The sequence below is a fragment of the Sarcophilus harrisii genome, chromosome 2 (genome assembly GCF_902635505.1).
Source record: "Sarcophilus harrisii chromosome 2, mSarHar1.11, whole genome shotgun sequence".
Classification (NCBI taxonomy): Eukaryota; Metazoa; Chordata; class Mammalia; order Dasyuromorphia; family Dasyuridae; genus Sarcophilus; species Sarcophilus harrisii.
The window spans coordinates 218,575,034-218,591,065 of record NC_045427.1 but is presented as its reverse complement, the minus strand read 5'-3'; the positions used below and the strand labels follow the sequence as shown (position 1 = coordinate 218,591,065).

Genomic DNA, 16,032 nt, shown 5'->3' with positions numbered 1-16,032 from the left:
TCAGATCTTCCTGAATCTAGGGCACAATTCACTGGGCCATCCAGGTGCCTTCTGTTAGTCAAGAAAATGGCAAATCACTCCAAAAAACTCCAGATGGGGTCACAAGAAGTTGAATAAGACTAAACAATAACAACATTTCTGAATGTCTCTCTCACACACACACACACATACACACATATACACACATATTCTCACATTTATATATGAACTATATGGATGTGTATATTTGATATATATATATATATGTATATATACATATATCATGTTGTCTATTTCTGACATGTGTGTACAATTGATATTTATATAAATATCACCTTTATATGTGGATATGTTGGATATATGATATATATTCATATAGTACCACACATATTACATGTATACATATAAATATGTACATACAAGGTATACATATAAATATGTATATATATATTTATATATATACATGTAATATGTGTGGTGCTATATATATATCATTGTATACATATATACAAGGTATACATATAAATATGTATATATATATTTATATATATACATGTAATATGTGTGGTGCTATATATATATAATATATATACACACATATGTGTATATATATACATATATCTATATGTATCTACATATACACACATATATCTATATGTATCTATACACAGCCACACTCACATATATAAACACTCAAGTATATATCTATATGTATACATACCACTCTCTGTGCATGCATAAAAGTTTGTCAGATTTGTATTTAAAGACTGCACCTGTAAAGAACTTCTGGTGAGTAAACTCCCTCCTCTAATGCAGATGAGCACCTACTCTGTAACTCTGAGTCTTTAACCTATTTCTACCTGACTCTGAGAGTGATTCTTTATGATCCCCAAAGACTTTATGGCTTGGCAAGCTTGATAGCCAATACCTCCTGGGAGGGAGGACTACCTCCCAGTAGTATAATCATATATATAATATATAATATATAAAGAAGACCCCAAATAGCTTGTTTCTCTGCTCCTCAGTTTTCTCATCTCTTAAACAAAGAGGGTAAATTGTTCATTGTCTAATGTCCTTTCTAACTGTCAGATTCTATGATTCTGGAGCAATGGTGACATTGGCCAGTCTTTTGTTCCTTCCACATGACATTCTATCTCCCAACTGTACATTTTCTCTGGTTGTTCCCAATGTTGGGAATGTTTTTCTTCCTCATCTCCATCTAGTTTTCCTGACTTCCTTCAAGGTCCAGCTTCTAGAGGAAGTCTTTTCTCAATACATCTTTATTCTAATCCTTCCTTTTTTTGATTCTCTCCAATTTATCTTGTTTATAGCTTATTTGTTCATAGTTGTTTGCATGTTTTCTACCCCCCTTAGAATGTGAGCCTCTCAACAACAGGGACTGTCTTTTACCTTTCTTTGTGTCTCCATTGCTTAGCATGGTGGCTGACACATAGTAGGTGCTTAATAAATATCTTGTCACTTGATGACTTAACTAATGGCAAGTTGGGAGAATACTAGCTTTGGAATCAGAAGATGTGGTTTTGAATTCTGGCTTTAGCTCTTAGTAAGCAAGTTATTTCACCTATTTGGACCTCAGTTTCCTCATCTGTATGATGAAGGTAATATATATTCTTACTACCCTCTAAGGTAGTAATGAGAAAGCACTACAAAAATGTGAATCATTGTTATTTGAAGGAGGATGAAAATCAGAGTGCTTGTTTCTTGAGGAAATGATTCTAGGATTTAGGCCATTTGTGGGGCTGTGGGGCTTTTATTTATATTCAGTCCAACTGGCTTTGGTTTGGAGGAGGCAGCTAATTTTTCTTGTCAAGCCAGGCTGTCTCTTAGTATCTTTATGAGGAAACTGAGGTTCTGAGAATCATGTTATATGACTTATCTGAGGTCACCTGGGTAAATTAAGTAGTAGCAGAGGGGTTGGACTCGTAAGTCCCTGACTCCAGAGCTAATTCTATTTCTGTTAAATGGCATCTCTATACGTACAAGTCTGGACTCGGAATAAGAGTGGCTATGAATTCAATTAAATTCAATCTCAGAACTATTGATTAAATCCTTACTATGTTCTAGGTACTCTGCTAGGTGCTGTTTGGGGATACAAAGAGAAAGTCCCTAATCTTTAGGTCAGGGGGATAAGGAAAGGAGGGTAAGGAAGGGAATAACCATTTATTAAGCTCCTACTATGTGCCAGACATTGTGCTAAGTGATTTACGAAAATTATTTCATTGATCTCCTCAATAACTATGGGAGGTAAGTGCTATTATTATTTTTGTTCTTCCGTTGAAGAAACCGAAGTAGATAGAAGTGAGGTGATTTGCTCAGAGTCACACAACTAAGTAAATGTCTGAGGATGGATTTGAACTCAGGGCTTCCTGACCCCAGGGCTATTTTTGTATCCACTAGATGTCTCTGGGTGGCAGGTGGAATCCAGTAGAGATAAATAAATGCAAATTATATACAATGTAAATTGGAGGGTGGTGATGGTAGTCAAAGGTCATTTAATCCAAACCCCTCATTTCACAGATGAGAAAAATGGGTCAGGGAGATAACTGAAATCATTTACATAATCACTAATAGTTTGGGGTATTAGGACTCAAATGACCCTTGAGTTGAGCCCTAGGGATGCCAAAACTTAAAGGATGGGAGAGAGAGAATTTCAGAGTGGACTGAGGAGGAGAGGGGACACCTGATTTATGCCAGTGTTGGGTTATTTTGACTTGGCCATGCGCCCAGATGGAGCACTTACCTTACTCAGTTGGATAGTCTTTCAGAGGTCACTAATAGCAGAAAAATAAACTGATCCAGATGGGAAAAAAAGCCCCAACAAGAACAGTCTGAACTAATTCCCTAATCCTGACCACAGTACATTTGGATTGCTGCTTCCTAGCATACTTGTGGTTTGGGGATATCATCTACATATTGAGGTAAAAATTGCTTTTCCTTCAAACATTGTGATCTGAAACTGAAACATAAAACCCGCCCTCCCTGCCTCAGTCATCTCTCCCTCATCATCTCCTGCTGAGTTCTGGCATTGTTGCAACTCTGTTGATTGCCCCTTAGTATAAAACTACCCCGTGAGCTTAGGCAAATTTTTTAAACAATTGGGACTCCTTGTCCTTTTATTTCTAAGTTCTTCATCAATTGTCTGGCAGAATGATCATAGGAAAGTCACTCCTTTCTGGCCCCAGTTTTCTCATCTTTAGGTTGAAGTCTATTTATTTTACTTGGTAAGACCAGTCCAATAATGTATTTTGAACTACTTATTGCTTCTCACCTAAATAATTCCTTAATCTTCTCTCATGTATTATTTGGACTAGCTGGCTACTGAGGTGCCTTCCAGCTCTCAAATCCCATGATTTTGTAAACCTTCCTACCTTCTATAAATATGAAGGATGCCCAAATCCTGATGTCACCCCATAACCATGTCCCTTTGTCCTTTATGCTTCTATCCAGAGTTTTCTCAGGAAAATCTTCAGTGGCGTTATATGTCTAACTTGTGTCTAGGTTTCTGTAAGTGTAGGTAGCAGAGTCACTACCTTTTTTATGAGCACTTAAGGCAATAAATACTTAAGAAGAATAGGACAATCTTTATTTCATTTTACATATGATGCAAAAGATTCACATACACACACACACAAATGCAGAAAGCATATAAAAGGACCAGGAATGTGCTAATCATTATTTAACAATAGCCCTCTAAAAAAAACAACCAAAAAAAGTATGCATGACACATTTTTATAGTATTTTTTCTAATCACATATAAAGATAATTTTAAAATTCATTTAAAAAAAATTTGAATTCCAGTATACCCCCCTTCCTCTCTTCCTGTAGCAATTGTATATACAATCAACATATTTTCATATTAATCATGTTGTGAAAGAAGAAAAATACCAAAAGAAAAAAAAAACACTGAAAAAAATAAAGTGAAAATAGTATGTTTCAATATGTATTCAAACTCTTTATCCGTTCTTTCTCTGGATGTGGATAGCATTTTGCATCATGAGTTCTTTGGCATTGTTTTGGATTAATTGTGTTGCTGAAAAGAGCTAAGTTTTCATAGTTTTTCACTGCACAATATTGCTGATATTATATACAATGTTTCCCTGGTTCTGCTGACTTTACTTTGCATTTCAGGTTTTACCAAAATCTACCTGCATGGCATGACACATTTTAAAATTTCATTTGTATTACTAACATTTTCTCTATCACTTTCTTAAGTCTAAGACCTTTGCTAATTTCCCCAGGTGTCAATGCTCACAAGGAACATTTCACAATCGACTCTCTAGCAGGTCTGAGATAACTCCAGTTTCCCTCAGGTGGCAGTCTCAGACTCAGTTTTCTGGGTTCCTGGCCATTGACCAAGATCTAATTCTTTGTGTTATACATTTGTTGTTCAAGTGTATGTGTTGTTGGTGCTTTTCAGACCATTGATAAGTGTTCTGTGATCTGGGTGATCAGTGACATTGAGAGGATTTCTGGGGAAAAAATCCATGAAGAGCTTCTGTGTGAAAGTATCAAAGCCTGTCAGCGGGGAGTCTGCCAAGATATTGCCCTGGTGGTCACAAAATGTGATAAACTCTATCTGCCAGAATACTTAAGGTATGGTTTTAGGCTTTCCATTGTGCAGCTCACTTACACTTTTTTAGAGAGTCAAAAAGGGGTGCAATGGAAAGAGAGGAGTCAGAAGATCTTAATTTGAATCTTGCCTCTAACATTTTCTGACTGTGACTTTGAGTAAATGATTTAAGTTCTCTGAGTTTTATTTTTCTCACATATAAAATGAGAGTGAGGGGGTTAGATCGCTAAGATCCCTTCCAGGGATTCACTTCCAGGAGAAAATGAAAGTTGCTCAACATGTAAAATATAGTAGGAAAGAACTCAAACTATCTGATTCTAGTTGCTGCTTTATTCCTAACTTATTTTGTCACCTTGAATAAGTCATTTAAAACTCACAAGGATCTGTTTTCTCATCTGTAAAATGGGAAAGAGTAGACTAGGTGATTTCTGAGACCCCTTCATTTCTAAGGTCCTTCAAGTAGTACCCCACATCTAGGTTGCTTCTCCAATATGATACTTAAAGATTTGCAGGTTAGGTTCTCAGAAAGGCATCTGTTCTAAGGATAACCATTGGTACCTGTTTCTAGAATACTAGCTGAAGCCCTAAATTGACATAGCAAGCAGTCAATAAATGTACTAAGGCATGTACTAAGATGGCAGATTAACAAAACAAAACAAACAAACAAACAAAAAAACACTACATAGTGTTCAAAACTTTTCTCCCATAAATATAGAATGATTTTAAAAATTAAAAAAAAATCATTTTTAAATACACATTGCTTTATGAATCATGTTGGGAGAGAAAAATCATAGCAAAAGGGAAAAATCATGGGAGAGATTAAAAAAAAAAAAGACGTGGACATAGCATGTGTTGATTTACATTCAGTCTCTTTAGTTCTTTTTCTGGATGCAGATGACATTTTCTGTCCAAAGTCTATTGGGATTGCTTTGAAAGGGTACTCTCTTTAACAAATACACACAGCATTGGTGAACACATGCAGTACAATGGCAGCGAGGCATACATGTGGCTGAAGTAGTTTGGGTCTCCAGTATTACAGAATCTTGATGTCCTCCTCTTGGAGTCCTACCCTTAGCTCTTCCCTGAACAAAGAAAAATAACTCTGCAGAGAAGCAATCTCAGCTGGCCTCCCCAGGGTCTGCTCTTCTGCAGTTTTGGCTCTCAGTTGCCAGATAGAGTTCTCCAGTGAATTCCCAGGTTTAAAAAAAAAAAAAAATAGCTTTAAAAAATATATAACCTACCTTTCTCAATATAACTTTCCCTGTGCCTCTTCCAGAGTGCCATCCTTTGTAACAAAGAATAAAAAAAACCCAAATAAATGTTAAACAATGTGAAGACCGAATTAGCACCCTGGGTACCTTAGAATCAGCCGGAGTCAGGATAAGCAAAAGTCCTTGGTCTTTATTTTTGGTCTTTAAGGGTTGCAGTGAACAGGATGGACGCAAGATCTCCATGACCTTCTTTCTCTTCCTCTACCACCAAAGTGACTCTGGCTTGTCTTATTCCACCCCCTAATCCTTCCCACAATTCTCTGTATACACCAAAAGATTGAACCAGCACAGAATAGTGGGAAGGGCCATTTTCCAAGCATATGCTAATATTGTCCAATCAGTAATTAGCCTTAAGTGCTCGCTTGTCCAACCTCAGTGTATCAACTCAGAGTTTCAGTCCTTTACAAAACAAAATTAAATAGCATGTCAGCCAACTTTATGTATACTATATGTTACATGTTATATTATAGATAGAATTCTACGTATGTTCCCCATCTCTGCAAAGAAGGGAGAGAGGTATATCCTCTTATTTTCTCTTTGAGGTAAAATTTTATCATTATATTTAAGTAGCATTCAATTTCAATTATTCTTTACATTTACATGTTGTATTCATTGTATACAAGTTATTTTTCTTATTCTGTTTTTACTTTATTGGACAGGTAAGAGATGCATAAGATAGAGCACTAGTCTTAAGAGTTAGGAAGATCTGAGTTCGAATCTAATATCAGAGTTACTATGTGTACAACCCTGAGTAAACAACTTAATCTCTGGCTGCCTCAGTTTCCTTATCTATGAAAAGAGGATAATAATAGGATTTCCCTCCCAGGGTTAGTATGAGAATAAAAAGAGTTAATCCCCCCATCCTCTCCCATAGGATCATAGATTTATTTATTTATTTTTGTTTTCAGTTCCAAATTCTCTTCTTCCCTCCACCCTCCCTTATCCATTGAGAAGTCAAAAAATACAATATCCCAAATGACATAAAATTTGTAAAGAGCTTTGCAAACCTTAAAAGTGCTATATAAATGCTAGCCATGAGAGGATGATATTTTTCCATCCTTCTTATGTTCATTGTTTCATCTTTTCTTATAATGCAGTAATATCCCATCACATTCAGAAGTCTTTTGGAGTTCTTTTCCTTTACATTATTGTGATCATATAAATTACTTTAAAAATTTCAATTCAAAAATTTTATTTTTCATCAATTCATATGTTTCCTTAAGTTTTCCTGAATTCTTCCTATTTTCTATTTCATATGACATATGCTCTTTAGGGCAACTAGGTGGAAGAGAAGATAGATCTCTGGACCTGGAGTCAGGTGGATCTGAGTTCAAATACAGTTTTAAAATACTAACTGTGTGGCCATAGTAGGCAAGTCATTTAATCCCTTGGCCTCAGTTTCTTATCTATAAAAAGAGCTGGAGAAAGAAATGACAAATTACTCCAATCATCTTTGCTAAGAAAACCCCAAAATGGTCATAAAGATTCACTCAAGACTGAAAACTACTAAACAATGACAACTTTAGGAACTCATAATTAGGTCTGGAAACCAGACATGTAATTGCCATGAATGGAGAAGTTACTTCTGAGAGAGAGTTGCATCCCATTTCAATTTTCCCCTTATCCTTCTGCCATACTGTATCCAAATTACTCCACATTCTAGATGATATTTTTCTTGAGAATGTTCTCTCCTAAGCTCCAACTCCACTGTTTTTCATAATCACCATTTCCTATATCAACATCTTTTTTTCAGCTTTCAAATCTTCTTGTATTTTCATTAGTCATCAAGACCCTAGGTCAGTATTTTGGAAAAAAAAAAAAAAAAAGAGGAGATCTTGAATGGGCACATCCAATCTAATTCAGTCCAATCAATATTTATAAAGCACCTGTTATATTTCAGGCACTGTGCTAAGAGCTGGGGATACAACTAATAAAAAGAAAGACAATCCTTGCCCTCAAGGAGCTTATAATCTATTTTTTAAGCTTTTTATTTTCAAAACATATGCATGGATAATTTTTCATTATTAACCCTTGCATAGTTTTGTGTTTCAGATTTTCCTCACCTTCCTCCCACCCCCCTCTCCTAGATGGCAAGCAATCCAATATATGTTATACATGTTAAAATATATGTTAAATCCAATTTGTGCAAACATATCTATGTAATTCTTTTGTTGCACAAGAAAAATCAGATCCAAAAGGAAAGAAAATGAATAAGAAAACAAAATGCAGGCGAATAACAACAAAAAGAGTGTGAATGTTATATTGTGATCTACATTCAGTTCCCACAGTCCTCTCTGGGTGTAGATGACTCTCTTCATCACAAGATTATTGGAATTGGCATCAATCATCTCATTGTTAGAAAGTCACATTCATCAGAATTGATCATCCTATATTATTGATGTTGCCGTGTACAATGATCAAGGAGCTTAGAATGTAAAGGATATGGTTTATGGCTTATCCAAAGGCAAATTGGGAAAAGAAAAGTGGATTGTTACTTGAGGTCTCTGCTGCTGGAGGAGTTTGTCCTTTTTTTGTTTAAGATCATAGATACAGAGCTGGAAGGAAGATTAGAGGCCATCTAATCCAATCTTTCCATTTTATAGATCAGGAAATCAAGGTCCAGAGACTTTAAATGATATCTCAAGATGACATAGGTTATCAGTGACAGTCAGAATTTGAAATCAGATTTTCTGATTCTAAATTCAGAAGTCTTGCCAAATGATTACTTTAATGCATACTAAAAACCATAATGTGTTACTAAATTTTTATTTATTTATTTTTTTTTTTAGGGAAAGAAAAGGGGGAGATGTGAGTATGAATTATTTCCTTTCAAATGAAATCTTAAATCTTCCTTATAATTCAACACAATTCAGCAATCATTTATGAAATCTCTACTTTGTGCCAGGCACTGTGCTAAAAAATCCAGGGAATAAAAGAAAAGTATTCCTTGTTTTCAAAGAAGTTAAAGTCTAATGGAAAGAAATTATCTACATGTATAAGCAAATATGAAATCTATACAAAGTTGTTTAGCAGGGTGGGGAAGGTGGGAAGAAGCACTAGCAAATGGAGAAATTGAAAGGGATTTGAATAGGAGCTTCTTCTGTGAGCTAAATATTGAAGAGAGGTTTCAAAAAGTTGGGGTGAAGGGAAATATGCCAAACATGGGGTACAGCCTGTGCAAAGACACAGAGGCAGATTTCATGTCACCAAGTATAAGGCTCACCAATAATCTACACTATATATAGGTTCTAAGACTAACTCTTACCTGGATGAGTGAATCCTTTTTCCCCTCTGGATCATGATTTCCTTTTGTCCCTTATATGCCATGATACTGTGTCTTGGGGTAGAAGAAAAAAGAAGAAAAAAAGAGGAAGAAACAGTAAGATTCTGACTTTGAGGTAGCCGTACCATTGCATGCGCATGGTGTCGGAGAACTCAAAACCAGGTTAGTAGGGAAGGCCAGTCTGAGAGAGCCAGTACTACTGAGTCCATACACAGAGTTGTAACTAGTAACTAGACCTCTTTATATTATCTTTCCTTATACCTGTGAATAGAAACAGTTGGATTTCTTATGTTACTTATTTACTATTCTTATATGTGTTTCCTCATAGATTGCAAGCTATTCAAGAAAAAGGACTATTAATTTCATCTTAATATTCATAATACCTAGCACAAAATAGTATAAATAGGTACTTAATAAAATCTGGGACAGGGTTGGGGTAAGAGAACTTTCTTATACTGTACTGTTGCAACATTCATTTTAAAAAATTTTTTCTCAGTAGTATTCCCCCCTATTACATGTAAAGATTTTTTTCAACATTCATTTTTATAAGATTTTGAGGTCCAAATTTTTTTACCTCTTCCCTCCCTTACCTCTTCTCTCCCCAAGATAAGAAGTAATCTAATATAGCTTTTACATGTATAATTATTTAAAACATATTTCCATGTTAGTTTTGTTATAAAAGAAAAATCAGAACAAAAGGAATAAAACACAAGAAAGAAAAAGTAAACAAAAAAGTGAAAATAATATGGTCTGAGCCTCATTCAGTCTGTATAGTTCTTACTCTGGATGTGGATGATTTTCTATCCCAAATGTATTGGAATTGTCTTAGATCACTGAATTGCTGAGAAGAGCTAAGATATCATAGTTGATCATCACATAATCTTGCTGTTATTGTGTTCAATGTTTTCCTGTTTCTGTTCACTTTACACAGCATTAGTTCATGGAAGTCTTTCCAGTCTTTTCTGAAATCAACCTGCTCATCATTCCTTATGGAACAATAATTATATTCACATATCATAACTTATTCAGCCATTCTCCAACTGAGGGGCATTCACTCAGTCTCCAATTCCTTTGTAACATTCATTTTAAGCAAAGATAAAGGGAAATAAGATAGATATTTTCAAATATCTAAAGGGCTGTCATTTGGAAAAGGGCATAAATATGTTTTGTTTTGTACTAGATTCTGGAAATAGAGTTTAGTGGAAATAAAAGGGAATATCAGCATATTCTAAGAAAGAACTTTTTCATAAAAATTGGATCTATTCAATAATAATGATTACTTTGTGAATCAGTGAACTGCCTTCCATAGGAAATGTGCTAGATGATCCTAGGGGCAAGTAGGTGGTGCAGTGGATAGAATGCTGGACCTAGAGACAGGAAAACCTGAGTTTAAATCTAGCCTCAGACATTTATTAGCCATGTGACTCTGAGCAAGTCACTTAACTGTTTGCCTCAGTTTTCTTATCTGTAAAATAAGATGGAGAAGATGGCAAATTACTATAGTATCTTTGCCAAGAAAACCCCAAGTGGAGCCATTAAGAGTCAGACATTATTGAAACTACTGAACAGAAAAAAGATAACTGTCTCTCTGGAATTCTGTAGAAGGACTTTCAACCCTGGACTGGAGGTCAAAGTAGATTCTCTCAGAGGTTCTTTCCTTAATTCTTAAGATTCTATGACTTCAGAATATAAATCATTCTATTAATATAATCTGTTATAAAATAAATTATATTTTATATATAAGTAGTATGGAATATATCAAATAATAATGTATAATATAATCCTATATTATATAATGTAAATTATATAAAGTTCATTTTGGCTGGTAACTCATCTTTATCAGTTGTTATATGTGATTGTGGGAATATTCAATTAGCATTTAATAGACTATTGGAGAGGCAGTATAATATAGTACATGGCAAGCTGGAAAAGAAATCTAGAAATTTTGGATTCAAATCCTATGTCTTAACACCTGCTTGCTTCATGGCCTAGACAAATTATTCAACCTTTACAAGCCTCCCTTTCCTTATGGAAATAATTAAATATGTTATTACTATCACACAGAGTTGTGAAATTCAAATGAGGTTATATGTGCATATATGTAAAATATCTTACAATAACCTTAACAATACCATGCAAATGGCAGCCATTATTATTTCACATACTTAATAGAAGTAGCTAATATTTATTCATCTCTAATGTTTTCATCCTATGTTATCTCATTTGATCCTTACATCACCCCTAGAAAGTGGTAGATTATCCCCATTTCACAAGTGAAAGATCTGAGACAGAGGAAGTCTTGCTGAGGGATTTGTCTAGGGTCACACAGGTAATAAATATTTGAGGCTAGATTAGAAATCAGGTTTTGACTCCAGACTCAGTGTTCCATCCACTGTGCCATGGACCTACCCTTAATAATGATAAGCGCTATTACAAAACATCACTGCTTATACAGCACAATTGTATAACCATCAATAATAATAAATTGTTATTCAGTTGTTTCAGTCATGTACAACTCTTTTTGATCCCAATTTGGGTTTTCTTAGCAAAGATACTGAAATGGTATACCATTTCCTTCTCCAGCTCATCTTTACAGATGAGAAAACTGAGGCAAATAGGATTAAGTTACTTGCCCAGGCTCCACAGCTAATTAAGTATCTGAGATTGGATTTGAATTCAAATCTTCCTTACTCCAGGCCCAACATGCTAGCCAGAACACTACCTAGTTTCCCCAATAATAATAAATACTATTATATAAATAATTTATATTAGTGTCATCAGCATATTAATTAAGGTATAATGTCAATAATAACATCATTACATAGAATAAATATTATAAGTTATTTCTAATAATAATTATTAGTGTACTTTTATTTCTTTTATTCATCTAGAAGGTGATTGAAAGTCAGCGTGAGGCAATTTTAGAAAGAAATGAAACTGTAAATCTGCAAAAGAACAGGACTCTCAAGGAAAAACTGAAGGTGAGTTCACATATCCCCTGTGTATTTTGTCTTTTGTAAATTAATCCCTCTTCAACATCTCCCTTTTCTCTGAAATTTTGAGGATATCTCTAATTTTTTTTCTCAAAATAATCTTTCTCCTAGAATGCTATTATTACTCTTAGCAGCAGCAAGAGCTTTTTTAGGGACTATATAAAATTGATTGAAAAAGCTGTTGATGGCCCTCTTAGTAGCAAGGGAACAAATAGTGTTAGCTGTTTCCCCAGCCTCTAGATCCTTGGCTTGATGAGCTATTGACACAAATTGAGTCACAATTTCTCTGTAGCAGCAAAATATTTTTTAAAAAGGTAAAGTGTGGTGTGGTGTGGTGGGGGGACATCATGAATAAATATAGAGTTCTTATTGAAAACTTATCCAAAACTTTATACTGTGTGCTATCACCTACAACAGCCATGGTGGTCCATTGGGAATGGCAGGGTTTAGCAATTGTCATTGAGATGCATCTCCCCCAGAAGAATTCAGTACAAAATGGTAGATTTGCTCTTGTCACAGGGCCTTATTCTCTAGTGTGAGATTTGCCATCACTTTGTGGCTCTGTAAGACCTGTAGTTTTGCTTGTCATTGTCATTTTCAATCATGTCCAGCTCTTCGTGACCCCAGATGTTTGTTTTGTTCTGTTTTGTTTCATTTTGGTAAAAAGACGGAAACAGTTTGCCATTTCCTTCTCCAGCTCATTTTACAGTTGAGAAAACTGAGTCAAGCAGGGTCAAGTAACTTGTCCAGGGTCACTCAGCTAGTGAGTGTCTAAGACCAAATTTGAATTTAGGAAAGCGAGTCTTCCTGACTCCAAGCCTGGCACTCTATCCACAATGCCCACTAACTGCAGGTCAGCTAGGACTCACATAGCCATATAGCATGGAAAAGAATATTTGTTACGTGCTTTTTCTGTTAAAATATAATTCTCTTCTTGGGAGAGAAAGTACAGCCTAGGAAGTCCTCAAGGTTTTTATACTCTAAAAGTGTGGGCACTGAGGGAAATAAGCATACTACCACTGGCACAGGCACACCTGGAGCGGGGAAGAAGTGCTCCCAAGGTTATGTGTTAGCACCTCCAAATTTTCCAGGCAGGGACAAAACACTAGTTGTCCTATCCTTGTTACCCCCCTGTCTGTCGTGGAGCTCTGACATAGCTAGAAATGAGCCTGTTTGGATTTGCTGGTTTGTAAGGACTCTTGCTCTCTAGAGATAAGTCATTGCATTTCATGTATATCTCTTTCATTTTAGAGAAAACTGCCTACTGACTCCAGGGTTTTAGAAGCCTCAGATCTGGTATACACAGTCAGTGCTCAGGAATATTGGCGGCAGGACTTACTCAATGAGGAAGAAACTGGTAATATGAGCTTTTTCACTTCCTTTTTCCTCAAGTGCCTGACCCACTGGGGTCAAATTTGATCTTTAGTATTTTTTCTTTCTAAGCATATATCTCATCAACCTATCATGTCCTAGCTTCTTAATCTGTTGATAAAAATTAATATCTTTTTAGCATTACTGTAGTGTCTGTACAGTAATTTGGGACTAAAATCCGAGGGAAGCATGAGATAATGGAAATAAAACTGGGGCTTGGAGCCAAGAGAACTAGCTAATTAACTCTTAGGCTAGACAAAAACAGGCAGCAGGCTGAATTTGGTCTGTTGACCCTTGGTTTTCTGATTAGATTATAAACTGCTTGAAGGTAGGAGAACACATCTAATTTAAATTTTAATATAACTTTATTTAGATTAAATTTAAATGGATTAAATTTTAAACTTTCTTCTCCAGTATCTAGCATAGTTTCTGAATAAGTTGACATTTGATAACTAGATAAGCTAATGATTAGTCTGCTTTTTACCCGTGTATAATGAAATACCTAGCTTGGAAAAAAGGATGGGCAGGTAAGTCAGCCTGGTATTAAGAGTCTTAGTGGTTCTGTCTACTTCTTCTTTGAATAATGATTTAAATATGGTAGTGATCTTAGGGGCCATCTTGCCCATTCTACTTATTTTACAGTTAGGGAAATTAAGTCCCAGAAAAGTTATTACTTATACCAAATTGCAGAGGTAGTAAGTATCAAAAGTAGAATCTAAATCCTAGGTCTTAAGACTCAAAAGCCAAAATGCTTTCCATAATTTCATTAGGGGAAGTGGATAACTTATGGGTAATGATGGGGGTCCAGTATGACGAAAACATAGAATGGAGGAGTAAGCCATGGAATATAAAAGGATTTGGAAGTTAGTTTGAAGGCACATCCACCAGGATATGAAAGACCTCTAATATAAGAAGGGCAGAAATGGGAGAGGAGCCCAGGTGCTGAATTCATCAAAACAGAAAGGGATAGTGACTTGAGGGGCTGGTATATTAGAGCCATCATATAGATGTGCTATTGTTATTATTAAAGTTCCTTAATTAAAAATTAGAGATAAAATGTTTTCCATATTATTCTGCTGCCTTTGGAATGAGAATGGCTACAATAGCTTGTGAATTCCAATATGGTGGATGGTTAGGACTGAGTTGGATTTCTCAACTAGAAAGCTCCTGTGTAGGGATTTTTGCCTTATCCATCTTTGACAAACAGAGGTTATTTTGAAATTGGAGTCAGACAATCTGGACTTAAATCTCAGCATCTGTGTAATATTGGGTGAATTATTCTCTAGAGTCCAATTTCTTCATCTTTAAAATAAAGAAGTCAGATAAAATGGTTACTAAGATTCCTCTTAGGATTTTATGATTCTATAATATTACATATCCTGTGATTCTGTAAGGCTACAAGTATATAGAAAAACAATAATTATAGCAACCAAAACACTCTGTCTGTGTATGGCCTTAGACTAAACTGTTTGGTAAATGCTCATCCACACCATTTTGAACATGACAGTCTTAGCCTAAAAGTGCTGTCCAAGTGAAATTGAAATGGGGGCCACTACACTGTACATAAGGATCCCTGTGGGTCACATATTTAGTTATAAAATCACATATTAACATTATCTGTGTTTTATTATATTTTTATTTATTTTGTTAAATGTTTCCCAATTATATTTTAATCTGGTCCCATAGCCAAATGTGTGTTTGATACTTCTGCTTTTTTTTTATGCAGATAAACACACAAGATGAATATTGGGTATGGATCAATCTTTCATGTTCTCTTATAGATTTTACATATGGAAAAAAGTGGCTTTCTGTAGGGTTAGTGTAGTTGGTGCCATACCCTAGCAGACACTGGACAAAACCTAGTTCCATCCTGACTCATCCTGTGGCAAACTGATCTTTCAATTTCTGTGAAAAGAATGTTGAATTTCGAGTCAGAGGACCTGGGTTCCTCTAGGTGATGCAAGGGTTAAATTAGTGGACCTCTATGGAGTCAGAAAGACCTGAGTTTTTCAACCTTCAACTCATTAGCCACCTAACCTCAGTCTGTCTGAGTTTCCTCCCATAATAAATGACACTCACTTCTCAGGGTTGTTGAGAGGATAAAATGAGATGTTTGTAAAGTATTTTGTAATCCATAAGATGCTATGTAAATGCTAGCTATTAATATTATTATTCCTAGTTATGACAGGTTTTTGGTTCAATAAACTATGCTAGTGATTCTGGTGATATTCCTAATTGTGGGTTTGTTTGTTTGTTTGTTTTTTTTGATTATAGAAATCTCAAAATTAAGAGACTATATCAGGAAAAAATTTCTGGAGAAGAAGAGGAAGACTGTGACTGAATATGTTACAGAGGCTTTTGGAATCCTGTTACTCATAGACACTTTTAACTCTCAGGATGGTCTCACGGTATGGAAGGACCTAGATGCAGTCCTCTATTGCTTAGGAGGTTGTCCCCATTCCATCTGTTAAGTGCTCACTGAAAACTACCTTCTGATATTTTCTTCTTTCTCTTTCAAAGAAGGAGCTAAGTTCAAAGAATCTA

General features: G+C 35.3%; 1 protein-coding gene across 2 annotated transcripts in view; it reads left to right on the top strand.

The window, feature by feature from the left end:
• The window catches only part of NUGGC (nuclear GTPase, germinal center associated), an 86,887-nt gene that overhangs the window by 32,576 nt on the left and 38,279 nt on the right, over positions 1–16,032 (top strand). For both annotated transcript variants that reach the window (XM_012539787.3, XM_023494578.2), the window contains exons 8-12: positions 4,418–4,593; positions 8,631–8,649; positions 12,016–12,105; positions 13,369–13,474; positions 15,763–15,896. In XM_012539787.3, the coding sequence (XP_012395241.1) occupies positions 4,418–4,593; positions 8,631–8,649; positions 12,016–12,105; positions 13,369–13,474; positions 15,763–15,896 (525 nt within the window). The remainder of the gene's footprint in view (positions 1–4,417; positions 4,594–8,630; positions 8,650–12,015; positions 12,106–13,368; positions 13,475–15,762; positions 15,897–16,032) is intronic.